General features: G+C 55.7%; 1 protein-coding gene across 1 annotated transcript in view; it reads left to right on the top strand.

Moving 5' to 3' along the window:
* Window positions 1–22876, top strand: part of LOC149428168 (histone-lysine N-methyltransferase ASH1L-like) — a gene marked incomplete at its 3' end in the record, with an annotated part of 34468 nt that extends 11592 nt beyond the window's left edge. Inside the window, exons 4-8 of the mRNA XM_089667639.1 lie at window positions 10922–11540; window positions 16607–16792; window positions 18965–19059; window positions 22681–22754; window positions 22831–22876. Coding sequence (XP_089523765.1) covers window positions 10922–11540; window positions 16607–16792; window positions 18965–19059; window positions 22681–22754; window positions 22831–22876 — 1020 coding nt within the window. The remainder of the gene's footprint in view (window positions 1–10921; window positions 11541–16606; window positions 16793–18964; window positions 19060–22680; window positions 22755–22830) is intronic.
* Window positions 22877–23594: the final 718 nt, after the last annotated feature.

Here is a 23594-nt window from a genome sequence, read left to right as displayed (position 1 = left end):
TCTGATTGGATTGGTGTGTGGGGATCTGATTGGATAGGTGTGTGGGGATCTGATTGGATTGGTGTGTGGGGATCTGATTGGATTGGTGTGTGGGGATCTGATTGGATAGGTGTGTGGGGATCTGATTGGATTGGTGTGGGGATCTGATTGGATTGGTGTGTGGGGATCTGATTGGATTGGTGTGTGGGGATCTGATTGGATAGGTGTGTGGGGATCTGATTCGATAGGTGTGTGGGGATCTGATTGGATTGGTGTGTGGGGATCTGATTGGATTGGTGTGGGGATCTGATTGGATTGGTGTGTGGGGATCTGGTTGGATTGGTGTGTGGGGATCTGATTGGATTGGTGTGGGGATCTGATTGGATTGCTGTGGGGATCCGATTGGATTGGTGTGGGGATCTGATTGGATTGGTGTGTGGGGATCTGATTGGCTAGGTGTGTGGGGATCTGATTGGATTGGTGTGTGGGGATCTGATTGGCTAGGTGTGTGGGGATCTGGTTGGATTGGTGTGTGGGGATCTGATTGGCTAGGTGTGTGGGGATCTGATTGGATTGGTGTGTGGGGATCTGATTGGCTAGGTGTGTGGGGATCTGATTGGATTGGTGTGTGGGGATCTGATTGGATTGGTGTGTGGGGATCTGATTGGCTAGGTGTGTGGGGATCTGGTTGGCTAGGTGTGTGGGGATCTGGTTGGATAGGTGTGTGGGGATCTGATTGGCTAGGTGTGTGGGGATCTGATTGGATTGGTGTGTGGGGATCTGATTGGCTAGGTGTGTGGGGATCTGATTGGATTGGTGTGTGGGGATCTGATTGGATTGGTGTGTGGGGATCTGATTGGATTGGTGTGTGGGGATCTGATTGGATTGGTGTGGGGATCTGATTGGATTGGTGTGGGGATCTGGTTGGCTAGGTGTGTGGGGATCTGGTTGGATTGGTGTGTGGGGATCTGATTGGATTGGTGTGGGGATCTGGTTGGATAGGTGTGTGGGGATCTGATTGGCTAGGTGTGTGGGGATCTGATTGGATTGGTGTGTGGGGATCTGGTTGGATAGGTGTGTGGGGATCTGATTAGATTGGTGTGTGGGGATCTGATTGGATTGGTGTGGGGATCTGATTGGATTGGTGTGGTGATCTGATTGGATAGGTGTGTGGGGATCTGATTGGATTGGTGTGTGGGGATCTGATTGGATTGGTGTGGGGATCTGATTGGATTGGTGTGGGGATCTGATTGGATAGGTGTGTGGGGATCTGATTGGATTGGTGTGTGGGGATCTGATTGGATTGGTGTGTGGGGATCTGAATGGATTGGTGTGGGGATCTGATTGGATTGGTGTGTGGGGATCTGATTGGATTGGTGTGGGGATCTGATTGGATTGGTGTGTGGGGATCCGATTGGATTGGTGTGGGGATCTGATTGGATAGGTGTGTGGGGATCTGATTGGATTGGTGTGTGGGGATCTGATTGGATTGGTGTGTGGGGATCTGATTGGATAGGTGTGTGGGGATCTGATTGGATAGGTGTGTGGGGATCTGATTGGATTGGTGTGGGGATCTGATTGGATAGGTGTGTGGGGATCTGATTGGATAGGTGTGTGGGGATCTGATTGGATTGGTGTGGGGATCTGATTGGATAGGTGTGTGGGGATCTGATTGGATAGGTGTGTGGGGATCTGATTGGATTGGTGTGGGGATCTGATTGGATAGGTGTGTGGGGATCTGATTGGATAGGTGTGTGGGGATCTGATTGGATTGGTGTGTGGGGATCTGATTGGATTGGTGTGTGGGGATCTGATTGGATAGGTGTGTGGGGATCTGATTGGATAGGTGTGTGGGGATCTGATTGGATAGGTGTGTGGGGATCTGATTGGATAGGTGTGTGGGGATCTGATTGGATAGGTGTGTGGGGATCTGATTGGATTGGTGTGTGGGGATCTGATTGGATATGTGTGTGGGGATCTGATTGGATAGGTGTGTGGGGATCTGATTGGATTGGTGTGTGGGGATCTGATTGGATAGGTGTGTGGGGATCTGATTGGATAGGTGTGTGGGGATCTGATTGGATAGGTGTGTGGGGATCTGATTGGATTGGTGTGGGGATCTGATTGGATTGGTGTGTGGGGATCTGGTTGGATTGGTGTGTGGGGATCTGATTGGATTGGTGTGTGGGGATCTGATTGGATTGGTGTGTGGGGATCTGATTGGATTGGTGTGTGGGGATCTGATTGGATAGGTGTGTGGGGATCTGATTGGATAGGTGTGTGGGGATCTGATTGGCTAGGTGTGTGGGGATCTGATTGGATTGGTGTGTGGGGATCTGATTGGATTGGTGTGGGGATCTGATTGGATTGGTGTGGGGATCTGGTTGGCTAGGTGTGTGGGGATCTGATTGGATTGGTGTGGGGATCTGATTGGATAGGTGTGTGGGGATCTGATTGGATTGGTGTGGGAATCTGATTGGATTGGTGTGGGGATCTGATTGGATAGGTGTGTGGGGATCTGATTGGATTGGTGTGGGATTCTGATTGGATTGGTGTGGGGATCTGATTGGATAGGTGTGTGGGGATCTGATTGGATAGGTGTGTGGGGATCTGATTGGATTGGTGTGGGGATCTGATTGGATTGGTGTGGGGATCTGATTGGATTGGTGTGTGGGGATCTGATTGGATTGGTGTGGGAATCTGATTGGATTGGTGTGTGGGGATCTGATTGGATAGGTGTGTGGGGATCTGATTGGATTGGTGTGGGATTCTGATTGGATTGGTGTGGGGATCTGATTGGATAGGTGTGTGGGGATCTGATTGGATAGGTGTGTGGGGATCTGATTGGATTGGTGTGGGGATCTGATTGGATTGGTGTGGGGATCTGATTGGATTGGTGTGTGGGGATCTGATTGGATTGGTGTGGGAATCTGATTGGATTGGTGTGTGGGGATCTGATTGGATAGGTGTGTGGGGATCTGATTGGATTGGTGTGTGGGGATCTGATTGGATTGGTGTGGGGATCTGATTGGATTGGTGTGGGGATCTGATTGGATTGGTGTGGGGATCTGAATGGATTGGTGTGTGGCGATCCGATTGGATTGGTGTGTGGGGATCTGATTGGATTGGTGTGGGGAGGAGTCTGGAGGAACGGGTCGTCTCCCATGACGAGGGGAACTTGTCACCTGAGGTCTCCATACACCAACCAGATCTGATGATGGAGAGTTTCCTCCTGAATGGTCATTAGAAAGGCCTGGAGGTGGGGGGGGGGTACTTGCCTGATATCCAAAGTTGTGGAATTTCGGGAGGTACCATTGCAGATCAGCCTTGTGGTCCCTGAGGAGATCCCTTCTTTACAGCCAACTTGTACATTTGCCCGGTGTAAGCAGCATGAGGGTCCATGAAGGGGTACGGCCATTCTGATGGTCCTAATCTTTGTGGTCTTCTTGCAGTCATGGGGGTCCATGAAGGGGTGAGGCCATTCTGATGGTCCTAATCTTTGCGGTCTTCTTGCAGTCATGGGGGTCCATGAACGGTTGAGGCCATTCTGATGGTCCTAATCTTTGTGGTCTTCTTGCAGTCATGAGGGTCCATGAAGGGGTGAGGCCATTCTCATGGTCCTAATCTTTGTGGTCTTCTTGCAGTCATGAGGGTCCATGAAGGGGTGAGGCCATTCTCATGGTCCTAATCTTTGTGGTCTACTTGCAGTCATGGGGGTCCATGAAGGGGTGAGGCCATTCTCATGGTCCTAATCTTTGTGGTCTACTTGCAGTCATGGGGGTCCATGAAGGGGTGAGGCCATTCTGATGGTCCTAATCTTTGTGGCCTTCTTGCAGTCATGTGGGTCCATGAAGGGGTGAGGCCAATCTGATGGTCCTAATCTTTGTGGTCTTCTTGCAGTCATGGGGGTCCATGAAGGGGTACGGCCATTCTGATGGTCCTAATCTTTGTGGCCTTCTTGCAGTCATGGGGGTCCATGAAGGGGTGAGGCCATTCTCATGGTCCTAATCTTTGTGGTATTCTTGCAGTCATGGGGGTCCATGAAGGGGTACGGCCATTCTCATGGTCCTAGTCTTTGTGGTCTTCTTGCAGTCATGGGGGTCCATGAACAGGTGAGGCCATTCTCATGGTCCTAATCTTTGTGGTCTTCTTGAAGTCATGGGGGTCCATGAAGGGGTGAGGCCATTCTCATGGTCCTAATCTTTGTGGTCTTCTTGCAGTCATGGGGGTCCATGAAGGGGTGAGGCCATTCGGATGGTCCTAATCTTCGTGGTCTTCTTGCAGTCATGGGGGTCCATGAAGGGGTACGGCCATTCTGATGGTCCTAATCTTTGTGGTCTTCTTGCAGTCATGGGGGTCCATGAAGGGGTGAGGCCATTCTGATGGTCCTAATCTTCGTGGTCTTCTTGCAGTCATGGGGGTCCATGAATGGGTGAGGCCATTCTGATGGTCCTAATCTTTGTGGTCTTCTTGCAGTCATGGGGGTCCATGAAGGGGTGAGGCCATTCTGATGGTTCTAATCTTTGTGGTCTTCTTGCAGTCATGGGGGTCCATGAAGGGGTGAGGCCATTCTGATGGTCCTAATCTTTGCGGTCTTCTTGCAGTCATGGGGGTCCATGAAGGGGTACGGCCATTCTGATGGTCCTAATCTTTGTGGTCTTCTTGCAGTCATGGGGGTCCATGAACGGTTGAGGCCATTCTGATGGTCCTAATCTTTGTGGTCTTCTTGCAGTCATGGGGGTCCATGAAGGGGTGAGGCCATTCTCATGGTCCTAATCTTTGTGGTCTACTTGCAGTCATGGGGGTCCATGAAGGGGTACGGCCATTCTGATGGTCCTAATCTTTGTGGTATTCTTGCAGTCATGGGGGTCCATGAAGGGGTGAGGCCATTCTCATGGTCCTAATCTTTGTGGTATTCTTGCAGTCATGGGGGTCCATGAAGGGGTACAGCCATTCTGATGGTCCTAATCTTTGTGGTCTTCTTGCAGTCATGGGGGTCCATGAAGGGGTACGGCCATTCTCATGGTCCTAATCTTTGTGGTATTCTTGCAGTCATGGGGGTCCATGAAGGGGTACGGCCATTCTCATGGTCCTATTCTTTGTGGTCTTCTTGCAGTCATGGGGGTCCATGAACAGGTGAGGCCATTCTCATGGTCCTAATCTTTGTGGTCTTCTTGAAGTCATGGGGGTCCATGAAGGGGTGAGGCCATTCTCATGGTCCTAATCTTTGTGGTCTTCTTGCAGTCATGGGGGTCCATGAAGGGGTGAGGCCATTCGGATGGTCCTAATCTTCGTGGTCTTCTTGCAGTCATGGGGGTCCATGAAGGGGTACGGCCATTCTGATGGTCCTAATCTTTGTGGTCTTCTTGCAGTCATGGGGGTCCATGAAGGGGTGAGGCCATTCTGATGGTCCTAATCTTCGTGGTCTTCTTGCAGTCATGGGTGTCCATGAAGGGGTGAGGCCATTCTGATGGTCCTAATCTTTGTGGTCTTCTTGCAGTCATGGGGGTCCATGAAGGGGTGAGGCCATTCTGATGGTCCTAATCTTTGTGGTCTTCTTGCAGTCATGGGGGTCCATGAAGGGGTGAGGCCATTCTGATGGTTCTAATCTTTGTGGTCTTCTTGCAGTCATGAGGGTCCATGAAGGGGTGAGGCCATTCTGATGGTCCTAATCTTTGTGGTCTACTTGCAGTCATGGGGGTCCATGAACGGTTGAGGCCATTCTGATGGTCCTAATCTTTGTGGTCTTCTTGCAGTCATGGGGGTCCATGAAGGGGTGAGGCCATTCTGATGGTCCTAATCTTTGTGGTCTTCTTGCAGTCATGGGGGTCCATGAAGGGGTACGGCCATTCTCATGGTCCTAATCTTTGTGGTTTACTTGCAGTCATGGGGGTCCATGAAGGGGTGAGGCCATTCTCATGATCCTAATCTTTGTGGTCTTCTTGCAGTCATGAGGGTCCATGAACGGTTGAGGCCATTCTCATGGTCCTAGTCTTTGTGGTCTTCTTGCAGTCATGGGGGTCCATGAACGGGGTGAGGCCATTCTCATGGTCCTAGTCTTTGTGGTCTTCTTGCAGTCATGGGGGTCCATGAAGGGGTACGGCCATTCTGATGGTCCTAATCTTTGCGGTCTTCTTGCAGTCATGGGGGTCCATGAACGGTTGAGGCCATTCTGATGGTCCTAATCTTTGTGGTCTTCTTGCAGTCATGAGGGTCCATGAAGGGGTGAGGCCATTCTCATGGTCCTAATCTTTGTGGTCTTCTTGCAGTCATGAGGGTCCATGAAGGGGTGAGGCCATTCTCATGGTCCTAATCTTTGTGGTCTACTTGCAGTCATGGGGGTCCATGAAGGGGTGAGGCCATTCTCATGGTCCTAATCTTTGTGGTCTACTTGCAGTCATGGGGGTCCATGAAGGGGTGAGGCCATTCTGATGGTCCTAATCTTTGTGGCCTTCTTGCAGTCATGTGGGTCCATGAAGGGGTGAGGCCAATCTGATGGTCCTAATCTTTGTGGTCTTCTTGCAGTCATGGGGGTCCATGAAGGGGTACGGCCATTCTGATGGTCCTAATCTTTGTGGCCTTCTTGCAGTCATGTGGGTCCATGAAGGGGTGAGGCCATTCTCATGGTCCTAATCTTTGTGGTATTCTTGCAGTCATGGGGGTCCATGAAGGGGTACGGCCATTCTCATGGTCCTAGTCTTTGTGGTCTTCTTGCAGTCATGGGGGTCCATGAACAGGTGAGGCCATTCTCATGGTCCTAATCTTTGTGGTCTTCTTGAAGTCATGGGGGTCCATGAAGGGGTGAGGCCATTCTCATGGTCCTAATCTTTGTGGTCTTCTTGCAGTCATGGGGGTCCATGAAGGGGTGAGGCCATTCGGATGGTCCTAATCTTCGTGGTCTTCTTGCAGTCATGGGGGTCCATGAAGGGGTACGGCCATTCTGATGGTCCTAATCTTTGTGGTCTTCTTGCAGTCATGGGGGTCCATGAAGGGGTGAGGCCATTCTGATGGTCCTAATCTTCGTGGTCTTCTTGCAGTCATGGGGGTCCATGAATGGGTGAGGCCATTCTGATGGTCCTAATCTTTGTGGTCTTCTTGCAGTCATGGGGGTCCATGAAGGGGTGAGGCCATTCTGATGGTTCTAATCTTTGTGGTCTTCTTGCAGTCATGGGGGTCCATGAAGGGGTGAGGCCATTCTGATGGTCCTAATCTTTGCGGTCTTCTTGCAGTCATGGGGGTCCATGAAGGGGTACGGCCATTCTGATGGTCCTAATCTTTGTGGTCTTCTTGCAGTCATGGGGGTCCATGAACGGTTGAGGCCATTCTGATGGTCCTAATCTTTGTGGTCTTCTTGCAGTCATGGGGGTCCATGAAGGGGTGAGGCCATTCTCATGGTCCTAATCTTTGTGGTCTACTTGCAGTCATGGGGGTCCATGAAGGGGTGAGGCCATTCTGATGGTCCTAATCTTTGTGGTATTCTTGCAGTCATGGGGGTCCATGAAGGGGTGAGGCCATTCTCATGGTCCTAATCTTTGTGGTATTCTTGCAGTCATGGGGGTCCATGAAGGGGTGAGGCCATTCTCATGGTCCTAATCTTTGTGGTATTCTTGCAGTCATGGGGGTCCATGAAGGGGTACAGCCATTCTGATGGTCCTAATCTTTGTGGTCTTCTTGCAGTCATGGGGGTCCATGAAGGGGTACGGCCATTCTCATGGTCCTAATCTTTGTGGTATTCTTGCAGTCATGGGGGTCCATGAAGGGGTACGGCCATTCTCATGGTCCTATTCTTTGTGGTCTTCTTGCAGTCATGGGGGTCCATGAACAGGTGAGGCCATTCTCATGGTCCTAATCTTTGTGGTCTTCTTGAAGTCATGGGGGTCCATGAAGGGGTGAGGCCATTCTCATGGTCCTAATCTTTGTGGTCTTCTTGCAGTCATGGGGGTCCATGAAGGGGTGAGGCCATTCGGATGGTCCTAATCTTCGTGGTCTTCTTGCAGTCATGGGGGTCCATGAAGGGGTACGGCCATTCTGATGGTCCTAATCTTTGTGGTCTTCTTGCAGTCATGGGGGTCCATGAAGGGGTGAGGCCATTCTGATGGTCCTAATCTTCGTGGTCTTCTTGCAGTCATGGGGGTCCATGAAGGGGTACGGCCATTCTGATGGTCCTAATCTTTGTGGTCTTCTTGCAGTCATGGGTGTCCATGAAGGGGTGAGGCCATTCTGATGGTCCTAATCTTTGTGGTCTTCTTGCAGTCATGGGGGTCCATGAAGGGGTGAGGCCATTCTGATGGTCCTAATCTTTGTGGTCTTCTTGCAGTCATGGGGGTCCATGAAGGGGTGAGGCCATTCTGATGGTTCTAATCTTTGTGGTCTTCTTGCAGTCATGAGGGTCCATGAAGGGGTGAGGCCATTCTGATGGTCCTAATCTTTGTGGTCTACTTGCAGTCATGGGGGTCCATGAACGGTTGAGGCCATTCTGATGGTCCTAATCTTTGTGGTCTTCTTGCAGTCATGGGGGTCCATGAAGGGGTGAGGCCATTCTGATGGTCCTAATCTTTGTGGTCTTCTTGCAGTCATGGGGGTCCATGAAGGGGTACGGCCATTCTCATGGTCCTAATCTTTGTGGTTTACTTGCAGTCATGGGGGTCCATGAAGGGGTGAGGCCATTCTCATGATCCTAATCTTTGTGGTCTTCTTGCAGTCATGAGGGTCCATGAACGGTTGAGGCCATTCTCATGGTCCTAGTCTTTGTGGTCTTCTTGCAGTCATGGGGGTCCATGAACGGGGTGAGGCCATTCTCATGGTCCTAGTCTTTGTGGTCTTCTTGCAGTCATGGGGGTCCATGAAGGGGTACGGCCATTCTGATGGTCCTATTCTTTGTGGTCTTCTTGCAGTCATGGGGGTCCATGAAGGGGTGAGGCCATTCTCATGGTCCTAATATTTGTGGTCTTCTTGCAGTCATGGGGGTCCATGAATGGTTGAGGCCATTCTGATGGTCCTAATCTTTGTGGTCTTCTTGCAGTCATGGGGGTCCATGAACGGTTGAGGCCATTCTGATGGTCCTAATCTTTGTGGTCTTCTTGCAGTCATGGGGGTCCATGAAGGGGTGAGGCCATTCTCATGGTCCTAATCTTTGTGGTCTACTTGCAGTCATGGGGGTCCATGAAGGGGTGAGGCCATTCTCATGGTCCTAATCTTTGTGGTCTACTTGCAGTCATGAGGGTCCATGAAGGGGTACGGCCATTCTGATGGTCCTAATCTTTGTGGTCTTCTTGCAGTCATGGGGGTCCATGAAGGGGTACGGCCATTCTCATGGTCCTAATCTTTGTGGTCTTCTTGCAGTCATGGGGGTCCATGAAGGGGTACGGCCATTCTCATGGTCCTAATCTTTGTGGTATTCTTGCAGTCATGGGGGTCCATGAAGGGGTACGGCCATTCTCATGGTCCTAGTCTTTGTGGTCTTCTTGCAGTCATGGGGGTCCATGAAGGGGTACGGCCATTCTGATGGTCCTAATCTTTGTGGTCTTTTTGCAGTCATGGGGGTCCATGAACAGGTGAGGCCATTCTCATGGTCCTAATCTTTGTGGTCTTTTTGCAGTCATGGGGGTCCATGAAGGGGTGAGGCCATTCTCATGGTCCTAATCTTTGTGGTCTTTTTGCAGTCATGGGGGTCCATGAAGGGGTGAGGCCATTTGGATGGTCCTAATCTTCGTGGTCTTCTTGCAGTCATGGGGGTCCATGAAGGGGTGAGGCCATTCTCATGGTCCTAATCTTTGTGGTCTTTTTGCAGTCATGGGGGTCCATGAAGGGGTGAGGCCATTCTCATGGTCCTAATCTTTGTGGTCTTTTTGCAGTCATGGGGGTCCATGAAGGGGTGAGGCCATTCGGATGGTCCTAATCTTCGTGGTTTTCTTGCAGTCATGGGGGTCCATGAAGGGGTACGGCCATTCTGATGGTCCTAATCTTTGTGGTCTTCTTGCAGTCATGGGGGTCCATGAAGGGGTGAGGCCATTCGGATGGTCCTAATCTTCGTGGTCTTCTTGCAGTCATGGGGGTCCATGAAGGGGTGAGGCCATTCTGATGGTCCTAATCTTTGTGGTCTTCTTGCAGTCATGAGGGTCCATGAACGGTTGAGGCCATTCTGATGGTCCTAATCTTTGTGGTCTTCTTGCAGTCATGGGGGTCCATGAAGGGGTGAGGCCATTCTCATGGTCCTAATCTTTGTGGTCTTCTTGCAGTCATGAGGGTCCATGAAGGGGTACGGCCATTCTGATGGTCCTAATCTTTGTGGTCTTCTTGAAGTCATGAGGGTCCATGAAGGGGTGAGGCCATTCTCATGGTCCTAATCTTTGTGGTCTTCTTGCAGTCATGGGGGTCCATGAACGGTTGAGGCCATTCTCATGGTCCTAATCTTTGTGGTCTTCTTGCAGTCATGGGGGTCCATGAAGGGGTACGGCCATTCTGATGGTCCTAATCTTTGTGGTCTTCTTGCAGTCATGGGGGTCCATGAAGGGGTACGGCCATTCGGATGGTCCTAATCTTCGTGGTCTTCTTGCAGTCATGGGGGTCCATGAAGGGGTACGGCCATTCTGATGGTCCTAATCTTTGTGGTCTTCTTGCAGTCATGGGGGTCCATGAAGGGGTGAGGCCATTCTCATGGTCCTAATCTTTGTGGTCTTCTTGCAGTCATGGGGGTCCATGAAGGGGTACGGCCATTTGGATGGTCCTAATCTTTGTGGTCTTCTTGCAGTCATGGGGGTCCATGAAGGGGTACGGCCATTCTGATGGTCCTAATCTTTGTGGTCTTCTTGCAGTCATGGGGGTCCATGAACGGTTGAGGCCATTCTGATGGTCCTAATCTTTGTGGTCTTCTTGCAGTCATGGGGGTCCATGAAGGGGTACGGCCATTCTGATGGTCCTAATCTTTGTGGTCTTCTTGCAGTCATGGGGGTCCCGTTGCGGAGCCTGCGGCACAGTTCTACGGTGGAGGAGTCTGTGGATTGTTTGCTGCAGCGCACAGTGGAGGACGTCCTTCCTTCTGCCCCGTCCTCCTCCAGTCCTGCCAGGGGGCACAGCCGGGACAAAGGCCAGAGCCGGTCAGAGACACCTGCCATGGAATCTCCTGCGGACGGCTCCTCGTCTGGTCGTCTGCCAGGCCTGAAGAGAAGTGTGGTGGAGGCCATTCACAAGCAGGCTCGCAGGATGTACGGCTACGACAAAATCCTGGCCTCCAAGAAGAACATGGACCATGTCAATAAAATCCTGAAGGCCAAGAAACTGCAGAGACAGTCCCGGACCGGGAACAACATCGTGAAGAGGAGGCCGGGGAGGCCCAGGAAGTATCCTCCAGACTCCCTACTGGCCATGCCGCTGGTCAGCCAGCAGGAGCACAGCAGTGCCCGATCAGACACCGTGACGGACATTATCGAGGCCGTAGTGCAGGGGGTCAGTCTGACCACCGAGCACCGCAAGGGCTGGAAGAGGAAGCATTTCAGTGTAGACAAGCAGATGAGGAAACGTCTGAGGACCTCATTGGATGAAGACCAGGAGAGCAGCACAAGGTACGGCTGCTCAGTCTCCTCCAGTCACTTCCCCTCCCCTCCAGTCACTTCCCCTCTCCTCCAGTCACTTCCCCTCTCCTCCAGTCACTTTCCCTCTCCCCTCCAGTCACTTCCCCTCTCCTCTCCTCCAGTCACTTCCCCTCTCCTCCAGTCACTTCCCCTCTCCTCCAGTCACTTCCCCTCTCCTCCAGTCACTTCCCCTCTCCTCTCCTCCAGTCACTTCCCCTCTCCTCCAGTCACTTCCCCTCTCCTCTCCTCCAGTCACTTCCCCTCCCCTCCAGTCACTTCCCCTCTCCTCTCCTTCAGTCACTTCCCCTCTCCTCCAGTCACTTCTCCTCTCCTCCAGTCACTTCCCCTCTCCTCTCCTCCAGTCACTTCCCCTCCTCCAGTCACTTTCCCTCTCCTCCAGTCACTTCCCCTCCCCTCCAGTCACTTCCCCTCTCCTCTCCAGGCACTTCCCCTCTCCTCCAGTCACTTCCCCTCTCCTCTCCTTCAGTCACTTCCCCTCTCCTCTCCAGTCACTTCCCCTCTCCTTCAGTCACTTCCCCTCTCCTCTCCTTCAGTCACTTCCCCTCTCCTCCAGTCACTTCCCCTCTCCTCTCCTCCAGTCACTTCCCCTCTCCTCCAGTCACTTCCCCTCTCCTCTCCTCCAGTCACTTCCCCTCTCCTCTCCTCCAGTCACTTCCCCTCTCCTCCAGTCACTTCCCCTCTCCTCCAGTCACTTTCCCTCTCCCCTCCAGACACTTCCCCTCTCCTCTCCTCCAGTCACTTCCCCTCCCCTCCAGTCACTTCCCCTCTCCTCTCCTTCAGTCACTTCCCCTCTCCTCCAGTCACTTCTCCTCTCCTCCAGTCACTTCCCCTCTCCTCTCCTCCAGTCACTTCCCCTCCTCCAGTCACTTTCCCTCTCCTCCAGTCACTTCTCCTCCCCTCCAGTCACTTCCCCTCTCCTCTCCTCCAGTCACTTCCCCTCCTCCAGTCACTTCCCCTCTCCTCCAGTCACTTCCCCTCTCCTCTCCTTCAGTCACTTCCCCTCTCCTCCAGTCACTTCCCCTCTCCTCCAGTCACTTCCCCTCTCCTCCAGTCACTTCCCCTCTCCTCTCCTCCAGTCACTTCCCCTCTCCTCTCCTCCAGTCATTTCCCCTCTCCTCCAGTCACTTCCCCTCTCCTCTCCTTCAGTCACTTCCCCTCTCCTCTCCAGTCACTTCCCCTCTCCTCCAGTCACTTCCCCTCTCCTCCAGTCACTTCCCCTCTCCTCTCCTTCAGTCACTTCCCCTCTCCTCTCCAGTCACTTCCCCTCTCCTTCAGTCACTTCCCCTCTCCTCTCCTTCAGTCACTTCCCCTCTCCTCCAGTCACTTCCCCTCTCCTCTCCTCCAGTCACTTCCCCTCTCCTCCAGTCACTTCCCCTCTCCTCCAGTCACTTCCCCTCTCCTCTCCTCCAGTCACTTCCCCTCTCCTCCAGTCACTTCCCCTCTCCTCCAGTCACTTTCCCTCTCCCCTCCAGACACTTCCCCTCTCCTCTCCTTCAGTCACTTCCCCTCTCCTCCAGTCACTTCCCCTCTCCTCTCCTCCAGTCACTTCCCCTCTCCTCCAGTCACTTTTCCTCTCCCCTCCAGTCACTTTTCCTCTCCCCTCCAGTCACTTCCCCTCTCCTCTCCTTCAGTCACTTCCCCTCTCCTCTCCTCCAGTCACTTCCCCTCTCCTCCAGTCACTTCCCCTCTTCTCCAGTCACTTCCCCTCTCCTCCAGTCACTTCCCCTCTCCTCTCCTCCAGTCATTTCCCCTCTCCTCCAGTCACTTCCCCTCTCCTCTCCTCCAGTCACTTCCCCTCTCCTCTCCTTCAGTCACTTCCCCTCTCCTCTCCTCCAGTCACTTCCCCTCTCCTCCAGTCACTTCCCCTCTCCTCCAGTCACTTCCCCTCTCCTCTCCTCCAGTCACTTCCCCTCTCCTACAGTCATTTCCCCTCTCCCCTCCTCCAGTCACTTCCCCTCTCCTCCAGTCACTTCCCCTCTCTTCTCCTTCAGTCACTTCTCCTCTCCTCCAGTCATTTCCCCTCTCCCCTCCTCCAGTCACTTCCCCTCTCCTCCAGTCACTTCCCCTCTCCTCTCCTCCAGTCACTTCCCCTCTCCTCTCCTCCAGTCATTTCCCCTCTCCTCCAGTCACTTCCCCTCTCCTCTCCTCCTGTCGTTTCCCCTCTCCTCTCCTCCAGTCACTTCCCCTCTCCTCCAGTCACTTCCCTTCTCCTCCAGTCACTTCCCCTCTTCTCTCCTCCAGTCACTTCCCCTCTCCTCCAGTCACTTCCCCTCTCCTCCAGTCACTTCGCCTCTCCTCCAGTCATTTCCCCTCTCCTCTCTTCCAGTCGTTTCCCCTCTCCTCTCTTCCAGTCGTTTCCCCTCTCCCCTCCTCCAGTCACTTCCCCTCTCCTCTCCTCCAGTCATTTCCCCTCTCCTCTCCTCCAGTCACTTCCCCTCTCCTCTCCTCCAGTCACTTCCCTTCTCCTCTCCTCCAGTCACTTCCCCTCTCCTCTCCTCCAGTCATTTCCCCTCTCCTCTCCTCCAGTCGTTTCCCCTCTCCTCTCCTCCAGTCACTTCCCCTCTCCTCCAGTCACTTCCCCTCTCCTCCAGTCATTTCCCCTCTCCCCTCCTCCAGTCGTTTCCCCTCTCCTCTCCTCCAGTCACTTCCCCTCTCCTCTCCTCCAGTCACTTCCCCTCTCCCCTCCTCCAGTCACTTCCCCTCTCCCCTCCTCCAGTCACTTCCCCTCTCCTCCAGTCACTTCCCCTCTCCTCCAGTCACTTCCCCTCTCCGCTCCTCCTGTCACTTCCCCTCTCCTCCAGTAATTTCCCCTCTCCTCTCGTCACTTCCCCTCTCCTCTCCTCCAGTCGTTTCCCCTCTCCTCTCTTCCAGTCATTTCCCCTTTCCTTTCCTCCAGTCACTTCCCCTCTCCTCTCCTCCAGTCACTTCCCCTCTCCTCTCCTCCAGTCATTTCCCCTCTCCTCTCCTCCAGTCATTTCCCCTCTCCTCTCCTCCAGTCACTTCCCCTCTCCTCCAGTCATTTCCCCTCTCCTCCAGTCGTTTCCCCTCTCCTTTCCTCCAGTCATTTCCCCTCTCCTCCAGTCATTTCCCCTCTCCTCCAGTCACTTCCCCTCTCCTCCAGGCACTTCCCCTCTCCTCCAGTCACTTCCCCTCTCCTCTCCTCCAGTCATTTCCCCTCTCCTCTCCTCCAGTCATTTCCCCTCTCCTCCAGTCACTTCCCCTCTCCTCCAGTCACTTCCCCTCTCCTCCAGTCATTTCCCCTCTCCCCTCCTCCAGTCGTTTCCCCTCTCCTCTCCTCCAGTCACTTCCCCTCTCCCCTCCTCCAGTCACTTCCCCTCTCCCCTCCTCCAGTCACTTCCCCTCTCCTCCAGTCACTTCCCCTCTCCTTTCCTCCAGTGATTTCCCCTCTCCTCTCCTCCAGTCACTTCCCCTCTCCTCTCCTCCAGTCGTTTCCCCTCTCCTCTCCTCCAGTCGTTTCCCCTCTCCTCTCCTCCAGTCGTTTCCCCTCTCCTCCAGTCACTTCCCCTCTCCTCCAGTCACTTCCCTTCTCCTCCAGTCACTTCCCCTCTCCTCTCCTCCAGTCACTTCCCCTCTCCTCTCCTCCAGTCACTTCCCCTCTCCTCCAGTCACTTCCCCTCTCCTTTCCTCCAGTGATTTCCCCTCTCCTCTCCTCCAGTCACTTCCCCTCTCCTCTCCTCCAGTCGTTTCCCCTCTCCTCTCCTCCAGTCGTTTCCCCTCTCCTCTCCTCCAGTCGTTTCCCCTCTCCTCTCCTCCAGTCGTTTCCCCTCTCCTCTCCTCCAGTCACTTCCCCTCTCCTCCAGTCACTTCCCTTCTCCTCCAGTCATTTCCCCTCTCCTCTCCTCCAGTCGTTTCCCCTCTCCTCTCCTCCAGTCACTTCCCCTCTCCTCCAGTCACTTCCCTTCTCCTCCAGTCACTTCCCCTCTCCTTTCCTCCAGTCACTTCCCCTCTCCTCTCCTCCAGTCACTTCCCCTCTCCTCCAGTCACTTCCCCTCTCCTCCAGTCATTTCCCCTCTCCTCTCTTCCAGTCGTTTCCCCTCTCCTCTCTTCCAGTCGTTTCCCCTCTCCCCTCCTCCAGTCACTTCCCCTCTCCTCTCCTCCAGTCATTTCCCCTCTCCTCTCCTCCAGTCACTTCCCCTCTCCTCTCCTCCAGTCACTTCCCCTCTCCTCTCCTCCAGTCACTTCCCTTCTCCTCTCCTCCAGTCACTTCCCCTCTCCTCTCCTCCAGTCATTTCCCCTCTCCTCTCCTCCAGTCATTTCCCCTCTCCTCTCCTCCAGTCATTTCCCCTCTCCTCTCCTCCAGTCACTTCCCCTCTCCTCCAGTCGTTTCCCCTCTCCTCCAGTCGTTTCCCCTCTCCTCTCCTCCAGTCGTTTCCCCTCTCCTCCAGTCACTTCCCCTCTCCTCTCCTCCAGTCGTTTCCCCTCTCCTCCTGTCGTTTCCTCTCTCCTCCAGTCGTTTCCCCTCTCCTCTCCTCCAGTCATTTCCCCTCTCCTCCAGTCGTTTCCTCTCTCCTCCAGTCGTTTCCTCTCTCCTCCAGTCGTTTCCCCTCTCCTCTCCTCCAGTCATTTCCCCTCTCCTCTCCTCCAGTCATTTCCCCTCTCCTCCTGTCGTTTCCTCTCTCCTCCAGTCGTTTCCCCTCTCCTCTCCTCCAGTCATTTCCCCTCTCCTCCAGTCGTTTCTCCTCTCCTCCAGTCACTTCCCCTCCCCTCTCCTCCAGTCACTTCCCCTCTCCTCCTGTCGTTTCCCCTCTCCTCCTGTCGTTTCCTCTCTCCTCCAGTCGTTTCCCCTCTCCTCTCCTCCAGTCACTTCCCCTCTCCTCCAGTCACTTCCCCTCTCCTTTCCTCCAGTGATTTCCCCTCTCCTCTCCTCCAGTCACTTCCCCTCTCCTCTCCTCCAGTCGTTTCCCCTCTCCTCTCCTCCAGTCGTTTCCCCTCTCCTCCAGTCACTTCCCCTCTCCTCTCCTCCTGTCGTTTCCTCTCTCCTCTCCTCCAGTCAGTTCTACTCTCTTCTCTTCCAGTCTGGCGGAGATCTCTTTCATCGGTGACCCCTCGGGTCGGGACATCAGCCGGTGTCACCAGGAACGAGTGGAGGCGTTTTCCCGTCACCTGGCCCCCCTCCTGCAGCGGGAGAAGAAGGTTGCACGTCCCCCCAAAAAGAAATACCAAAAGGCTGGACTCTTCTCTGATGTCTACAAGACCACCGAGTGAGTGCCGGGAGGGGTGCCCTTCACTGCCCCGGACTGGGGGGGTCCTTCACTGCCCCGGACTGGGGGTGCCCTTCACTGCCCCGGACTGGGGGTGCCCTTCACTGCCCCGATCTGGGGGTGCCCTTCACTGCCCCGATCTGGGGGTGCCCTTCACTGCCCCGGACTGGGGGTGCCCTTCACTGCCCCGGACTGGGGGTGCCCTTCACTGCCCCGATCTGGGGGTGCCCTTCACTGCCCCGGACTGGGGGTGCCCTTCACTGCCCCGATCTGGGGGTGCCCTTCACTGCCCCCAACTGGGGGTGCCCTTCACTGCCCCGATCTGGGGGGGTCCTTCACTGCCCCGGACTGGGGGTGCCCTTCACTGCCCCGATCTGGGGGTGCCCTTCACTGCCCCGATCTGGGGGTGCCCTTCACTGTCCCGATCTGGGGGTGCCCTTCACTGCCCCCAACTGGGGGTGCCCTTCACTGCCCCGATCTGGGGGGGTCCTTCACTGCCCCGGACTGGAGGTGCCCTTCACTGCCCCGATCTGGGGGTGCCCTTCACTGCCCCCAACTGGGGGTGCCCTTCATTGACCCGATCTGGGGGGGTCCTTCACTGCCCCAACTGGGGGTGCCCTTCACTGCCCCAATCTGGGGGTGCCCTTCACTGCCCCAATCTGGGGGTGCCCTTCACTGCCCCGATCTGGGGGTGCCCTTCACTGCCCCCAACTGGGGGTGCCCTTCACTGCCCCGATCTGGGGGTGCCCTTCACTGCTCCCAACTGGGGGTGCCCTTCACTGTCCCAATCTGGGGGTGCCCTTCACTGCCCCGATCTGGGGGGGTCCTTCACTGCCCCGATCTGGGAGGGTCCTTCATTGCCCCGGACTGGGGGTGCCCTTCACTGCCCCCAACTGGGGGTGCCCTTCACTGCCCCCGACTGGGGGTGCCCTTCACTTCCCCCAACTGGGGATGCCCTTCACTGCCCCGATCTGGGGGTGCCCTTCACTGCCCCCAACTGGGGGTGCCCTTCACTGCCCCCAACTGGGGGTGCCCTTCACTGCCCCGATCTGGGGGTGCCCTTCACTGCCCCCGACTGGGAGTACCCTTCACTGCCCCGAACTGGGGGTGCCCTTCACTGCCCCAACTGGGGGTGCCCTTCACTGCCCCCAACTGGGGGTGCCCTTCACTGCTTCAAACTGGGGGTGCCCTTCACTGCCCCAAACTGGGGGTGCCCTTCACTGCCCCAACTGGGGGTGCCCTTCACTGCCCCGATCTGGGGGTGCCCTTCACTGCCCCAAATTGGGGGATCCCTTCACTGCCCCCAACTGGGGGTGCCCTTCACTGCCCTGATCTGGGGGTGCCCTTCACTGCCCCAAACTGGGGGTGCCCTTCACTGCCCCAAACTGGGGGTGTCTTCTGCCACTGTGCTGACCCAGGACCAGGGGAATACATTGTGCTGACCCAGAACCAGGGGACTGTGCTGACCCAGAACCAGGGGACTGTGCTGACCCAGAACCAGGGGACTGTGCTGACCCAGAACCAGGGGACTGTGCTGACCCAGAACCAGGGGACTGTGCTGACCCAGAACCAGGGGACTGTGCTGACCTAGAACCAGGGGAATACATTGTGCTGACCCAGAACCAGGGGACTGTGCTGACCCAGAACCAGGGGACTGTGCTGACCCAGAACCAGGGGACTGTGCTGACCCAGAACCAGGGGACTGTGCTGACCCAGAACCAGGGGACTGTGCTGACCCAGAACCAGGGGACTGTGCTGACCTAGAACCAGGGGAATACATTGTGCTGACCCAGAACCAGGGGACTGTGCTGACCCAGAACCAGGGACTGTGCTGACCCAGAACCAGGGGACTGTGCTGACCCAGAACCAGGGGACTGTGCTGACCCAGAACCAGGGGACTGTGCTGACCCAGAACCAGGGGACTGTGCTGACCCAGAACCAGGGGACTGTGCTGACCCAGAACCAGGGGACTGTGCTGACCCAGAACCAGGGGACTGTGCTGTCTTTGGGTCTTAGTTCCTGTTGGTTTCTGGATGGTGGGGGAGGGATCTTGTGGGAATATTTGGGGTCACAGTGATCAGAACCCCTCCAGAGGGACCCAATGAAGGCCCGGCAGAGGTTCTGGATGGATGTGCGCCTGTGGTGATCTCACGCCGTCTCCTCATCTTACAGCCCAAAGAGTCGTCTGATGCAGCTGAAGAAGGAGAAATTGGAATATAACCCGAAGGAGCACGAGTACGGTCTGCTGCCGGCCCCCATCCACATCGGTGAGTGGCTCCGCCTCCTCAGAGCCCTGCGAATGGGCGGGATTGTGGGGTGTCCATCCGGGGTGGTGTAGGGGTGTCCATCCGGGGTGGTGTAGGGGTGTCCATCCGGGGCGGTGTAGGGGTGTCCAACCGGGGAGGTGTAGGGGTGTCCATCCGGGGAGGTGTAGGGGTGTCCATCCGGGGCGGTGTAGGGGTGTCCATCCGGGGAGGTGTAGGGGTGTCCAACCGGGGCGGTGTAGGGGTGTCCATCCGGGGAGGTGTAGGGGTGTTCAACCGGGGCGGTGTAGGGGTGTCCCATCCGGGGAGGTGTAGGGGTGTCCCATCCCGGGAGGTGTAGGGGTGTCCCATCCGGGGCGGTGTAGGGGTGTCCCATCCGGGGAGGTGTAGGGGTGTCATCCGGGAGGTGTAGGGGTGTCCCATCCGGGGAGGGAGGTGTAGGGGTGTCCCATCCGGGGCGGTGTAGGGGTGTCCCATCCGGGGAGGTGTAGGGGTGTCCATCCGGGAGGTGTAGGGGTGTCCCATCCGGGGAGGGAGGTGTAGGGGTGTCCCATCCCGGGAGGTTTAGGGGTGTCCCATCCGGGGAGGTGTAGGGGTGTCCCATCCGGGAGGTGTAGGGGTGTACACACACACACATGTACACACACACACACACATGTACACACACACACATGTACACACACACACATGTACACACACACACACATGTACACACACACACATGTACACACACACACACATGTACACACACACACATGTACACACACACACATGTACACACACACACACATGTACACACACACACACATGTACACACACACACATGTACACACACACATGTACACACACACACACATGTACACACACACACACATGTACACACACACATGTACACACACACACACATGTACACACACACATGTACACACACACACATGTACACACACACACATGTACACACACACACATGTACACACACACATGTACACACACATGTACACACACACATGTACACAACACACACATGTACACACACACATGTACACACACACACATGTACATACACACACACATGTACACACACACACATGTACATACACACACACATGTACACACACACACATGTACACACACACATGTACACACACACACATGTACACACACACATGTACACACACACACATGTACACACACACATGTACACACACACACATGTACACACACACACATGTACACACACACACATGTACACACACACACTCCGCCAGGGTCTAGGGTTTCAGCGTTCTATTCTGGGCCGGATTCCTGACCTCGGCTCCACCACAGACAGACTGTTCCGTGTTCCTCTGGCTGCCGGCCCCGGGCCCTCAATGAGGCTTTTGTCTCCTCCGGTGAGGTCATCCCAGAAACAGCCAATTCCCAGCCCAGCCCCCCGCTTCCTGGAACCCGCCGGCACCCCGCGCATGAGGAGCGAGGGGGAGAAAATACATCTTCATATTGTACTTCTCCCCCACTGACCGGCCATCTGGGCTCCTCCTGACCCCCCCACGGGAGGAACTCCGCACAGAGGAGCGTGTATGGAAAGTGTTCTCCACAACCCTCCCACAATGGGGAGATTCCTCCAGTAGTTGGTGTCTCTGCCCCTCCCACAATGGGGAGATTCCTCCAGTAGTTGGTGTCTCTGCCCCTCCCACAATGGGGAGATTCCCCCAGTAGTTGGTGTCTCTGCCCCTCCCACAATGGGGAGATTCCCCCAGTAGTTGGTGTCTCTGCCCCTCCCACAATGGGGAGATTCCCCCAGTAGTTGGTGTCTCTGCCCCTCCCACAATGGGGAGATTCCCCCAGTAGTTGGTGTCTCTGCCCCTCCCACAATGGGGAGGTTTCCCCCCAGTAGTTGGTGTCTCTGCCCCTCCCACAGTGGGGAGATTCCCCCCAGTAGTGTCTCTGCCCCTCCCACAATGGGGAGATTCCCCCAGTAGTTGGTGTCTCTGCCCCTCCCACAATGGGGAGGTTTCCCCCAGTAGTTGGTGTCTCTGCCCCTCCCACAATGGGGAGATTCCCCCAGTAGTTGGTGTCTCTGCCCCTCCCACAATGGGGAGATTCCCCCAGTAGTTGGTGTCTCTGCCCCTCCCACAATGGGGAGATTCCCCCAGTAGTTGGTGTCTCTGCCCCTCCCACAATGGGGAGATTCCCCCAGTAGTTGGTGTCTGCCCCTCCCACAATGGGGAGATTCCCCCAGTAGTTGGTGTCTCTGCCCCTCCCACAATGGGGAGGTTTCCCCCCAGTAGTTGGTGTCTCTGCCCCTCCCACAGTGGGGAGATTCCCCCCAGTAGTGTTTCTGCCCCTCCCACAATGGGGATATTCCCCCCAGTAGTTGTGTCTCTGCCCCTCCCACAATGGGGATATTCCCCCCAGTAGTTGTGTCTCTGCCCCTCCCACAATGGGAAGTTTCCCCCAGTAGTTTGTGTCCCTGCCCCTCCCACAATGGGGAGATTCCTCCAGTAGTTGTGTCTCTGCCCCTCCCACAATGGGGAGATTCCTCCAGTAGTTGTGTCTCTGCCCCTCCCACAATGGGGAGATTCCCCCAGTAGTTGGTGTCTCTGCCCCTCCCACAATGGGGAGGTTTCCCCCAGTAGTTGGTGTCTCTGCCCCTCCCACAATGGGGAGATTCCTCTAGTAGTTGGTGTCTCTGCCCCTCCCACAATGGGGAGATTCCTCCAGTAGTTGTGTCTCTGCCCCTCCCACAATGGGGAGATTCCTCTAGTAGTTGGTGTCTCTGCCCCTCCCACAATGGGGAGATTCCCCCAGTAGTTGGTGTCTCTGCCCCTCCCACAATGGGGAGGTTTCCCCCCAGTAGTTGGTGTCTCTGCCCCTCCCACAATGGGAGTTTCCCCCAGCAGTTGGTGTCTCTGCCCCTCCCACAATGGGGAGGTTTCCCCCAGCACTTGGTGTCTCTGCCCCTCCCACAATGGGGAGATTCCTCCAATAGTTGTCTCTGCCCCTCCCACAATGGGGAGATTCCCCCAGTAGTTGGTGTCTCTGCCCCTCCCACAATGGGGAGATTCCCCCCAGTAGTTTGTGTCTCTGCCCCTCCCACAATGGGGAGTTTCCCCCCACTTGGTGTCTGCCCCTCCCACAATGGGGAGTTTCCCCCAGCACTTGGTGTCTCTGCCCCTCCCACAATGGGGAGTTTCCCCCAGCACTTGGTGTCTGCCCCTCCCACAATGGGGAGTTTCCCCCAGCACTTGGTGTCTGCCCCTCCCACAATGGGGAGAATCCCCAGCACTTGGTGTCTGCCCCTCCCACAATGGGAGATTCCCCCAGCACTTGGTGTCTGCCCCTCCCACAATGGGGAGTTTCCCCCAGCACTTGGTGTCTGCCCCTCCCACAATGGGGAGAATCCCCCAGCACTTGGTGTCTGCCCCTCCCACAATGGGGAGATTCCCCCAGCACTTGGTGTCTGCCCCTCCCACAATGGGGAGAATCCCCCAGCACTTGGTGTCTGCCCCTCCCACAATGGGGAGATTCCCCCAGCACTTGGTGTCTGTCCCTCCCACAATGGGGAGGTTCCCCCCCACTTGGTGTCTGCCCCTCCCACAATGACGCCCCATCTGTGTCTTGCAGGGAAATATCTCCGCCATAAGAGGAGTGACTTCCAGCTTCCATATGACATCCTGTGGCAGTGGAAACACAACCAGGTAAGGTGTCGGTGGCCCCGCCTCCTGGCCTCCTATTGGTGGAATGATCTGACACGCTCTCCTCTCTGTCCAATAGTTGTACAAGAAGCCGGATGTTCCCCTCTACAAAAAGATCCGATGCAGTAAGTGAACCCCCCCCGTTGGTGTGACCCCCAGCAGTGTCTGTAGTGCCTCGTGTCCCTCCCCCCCTCTGGCTTGGTGTGTGACCCCAGCAGTGTATGTAGTGCCTTGTGTCCCCCCGGCTTGATGTGACCCCAGCAGTGTCTGTAGTTCCCCCCCTCTCAGGCTTGGTGTGTGACCCCAGCAGTGTCTATAGTGCCCCCCCTCTCTGGCTTGGTGTGTGACCCCAGCAGTGTCTGTAGTGCCCCTCCCCCTCTCTGGCTTGGTGTGTGACCCCAGCAGTGTCTGTAGTGCCCCCCTCTCTGGCTTGGTGTGACCCCAGCAGTGTCTGTAGTGCCCCTCCCCCTCTCTGGCTTGGTGTGTGACCCCAGCAGTGTCTGTAGTGCCCCCCTCTCTGGCTTGGTGTGTGACCCCAGCAGTGTCTGTAGTGCCCCCCTCTCTGGCTTGGTGTGTGACCCCAGCAGTGTCTGTAGTGCCCCCCTCTCTGGCTTGGTGTGGGACCCCAGCAGTGTCTGTAGTGCCCCTCCCCCTCTCTGGCTTGGTGTGACCCCAGCAGTGTCTGTAGTGCCCCTCTCTGGCTTGGTGTGACCCCAGCAGTGTCTGTAGTGCCCCTCTCTGGCTTGGTGTGACCCCAGCAGTGTCTGTAGTGCCCCTCCCCCTCTCTGGCGTGGTGGGACCCCAGCAGTGTCTGTAGTGCCCCTCCCCCTCTCTGGCTTGGGG

The sequence above is a fragment of the Staurois parvus genome, unplaced genomic scaffold (assembly GCF_062004578.1).
Source record: "Staurois parvus isolate SC_StPar_1 unplaced genomic scaffold, SC_StPar_1.0 ptg003445l, whole genome shotgun sequence".
Lineage (NCBI taxonomy): Eukaryota > Metazoa > Chordata > Amphibia > Anura > Ranidae > Staurois > Staurois parvus.
Note: the sequence above shows the minus strand (reverse complement) of the source record. Positions and strands in the feature narration are given on the sequence as shown.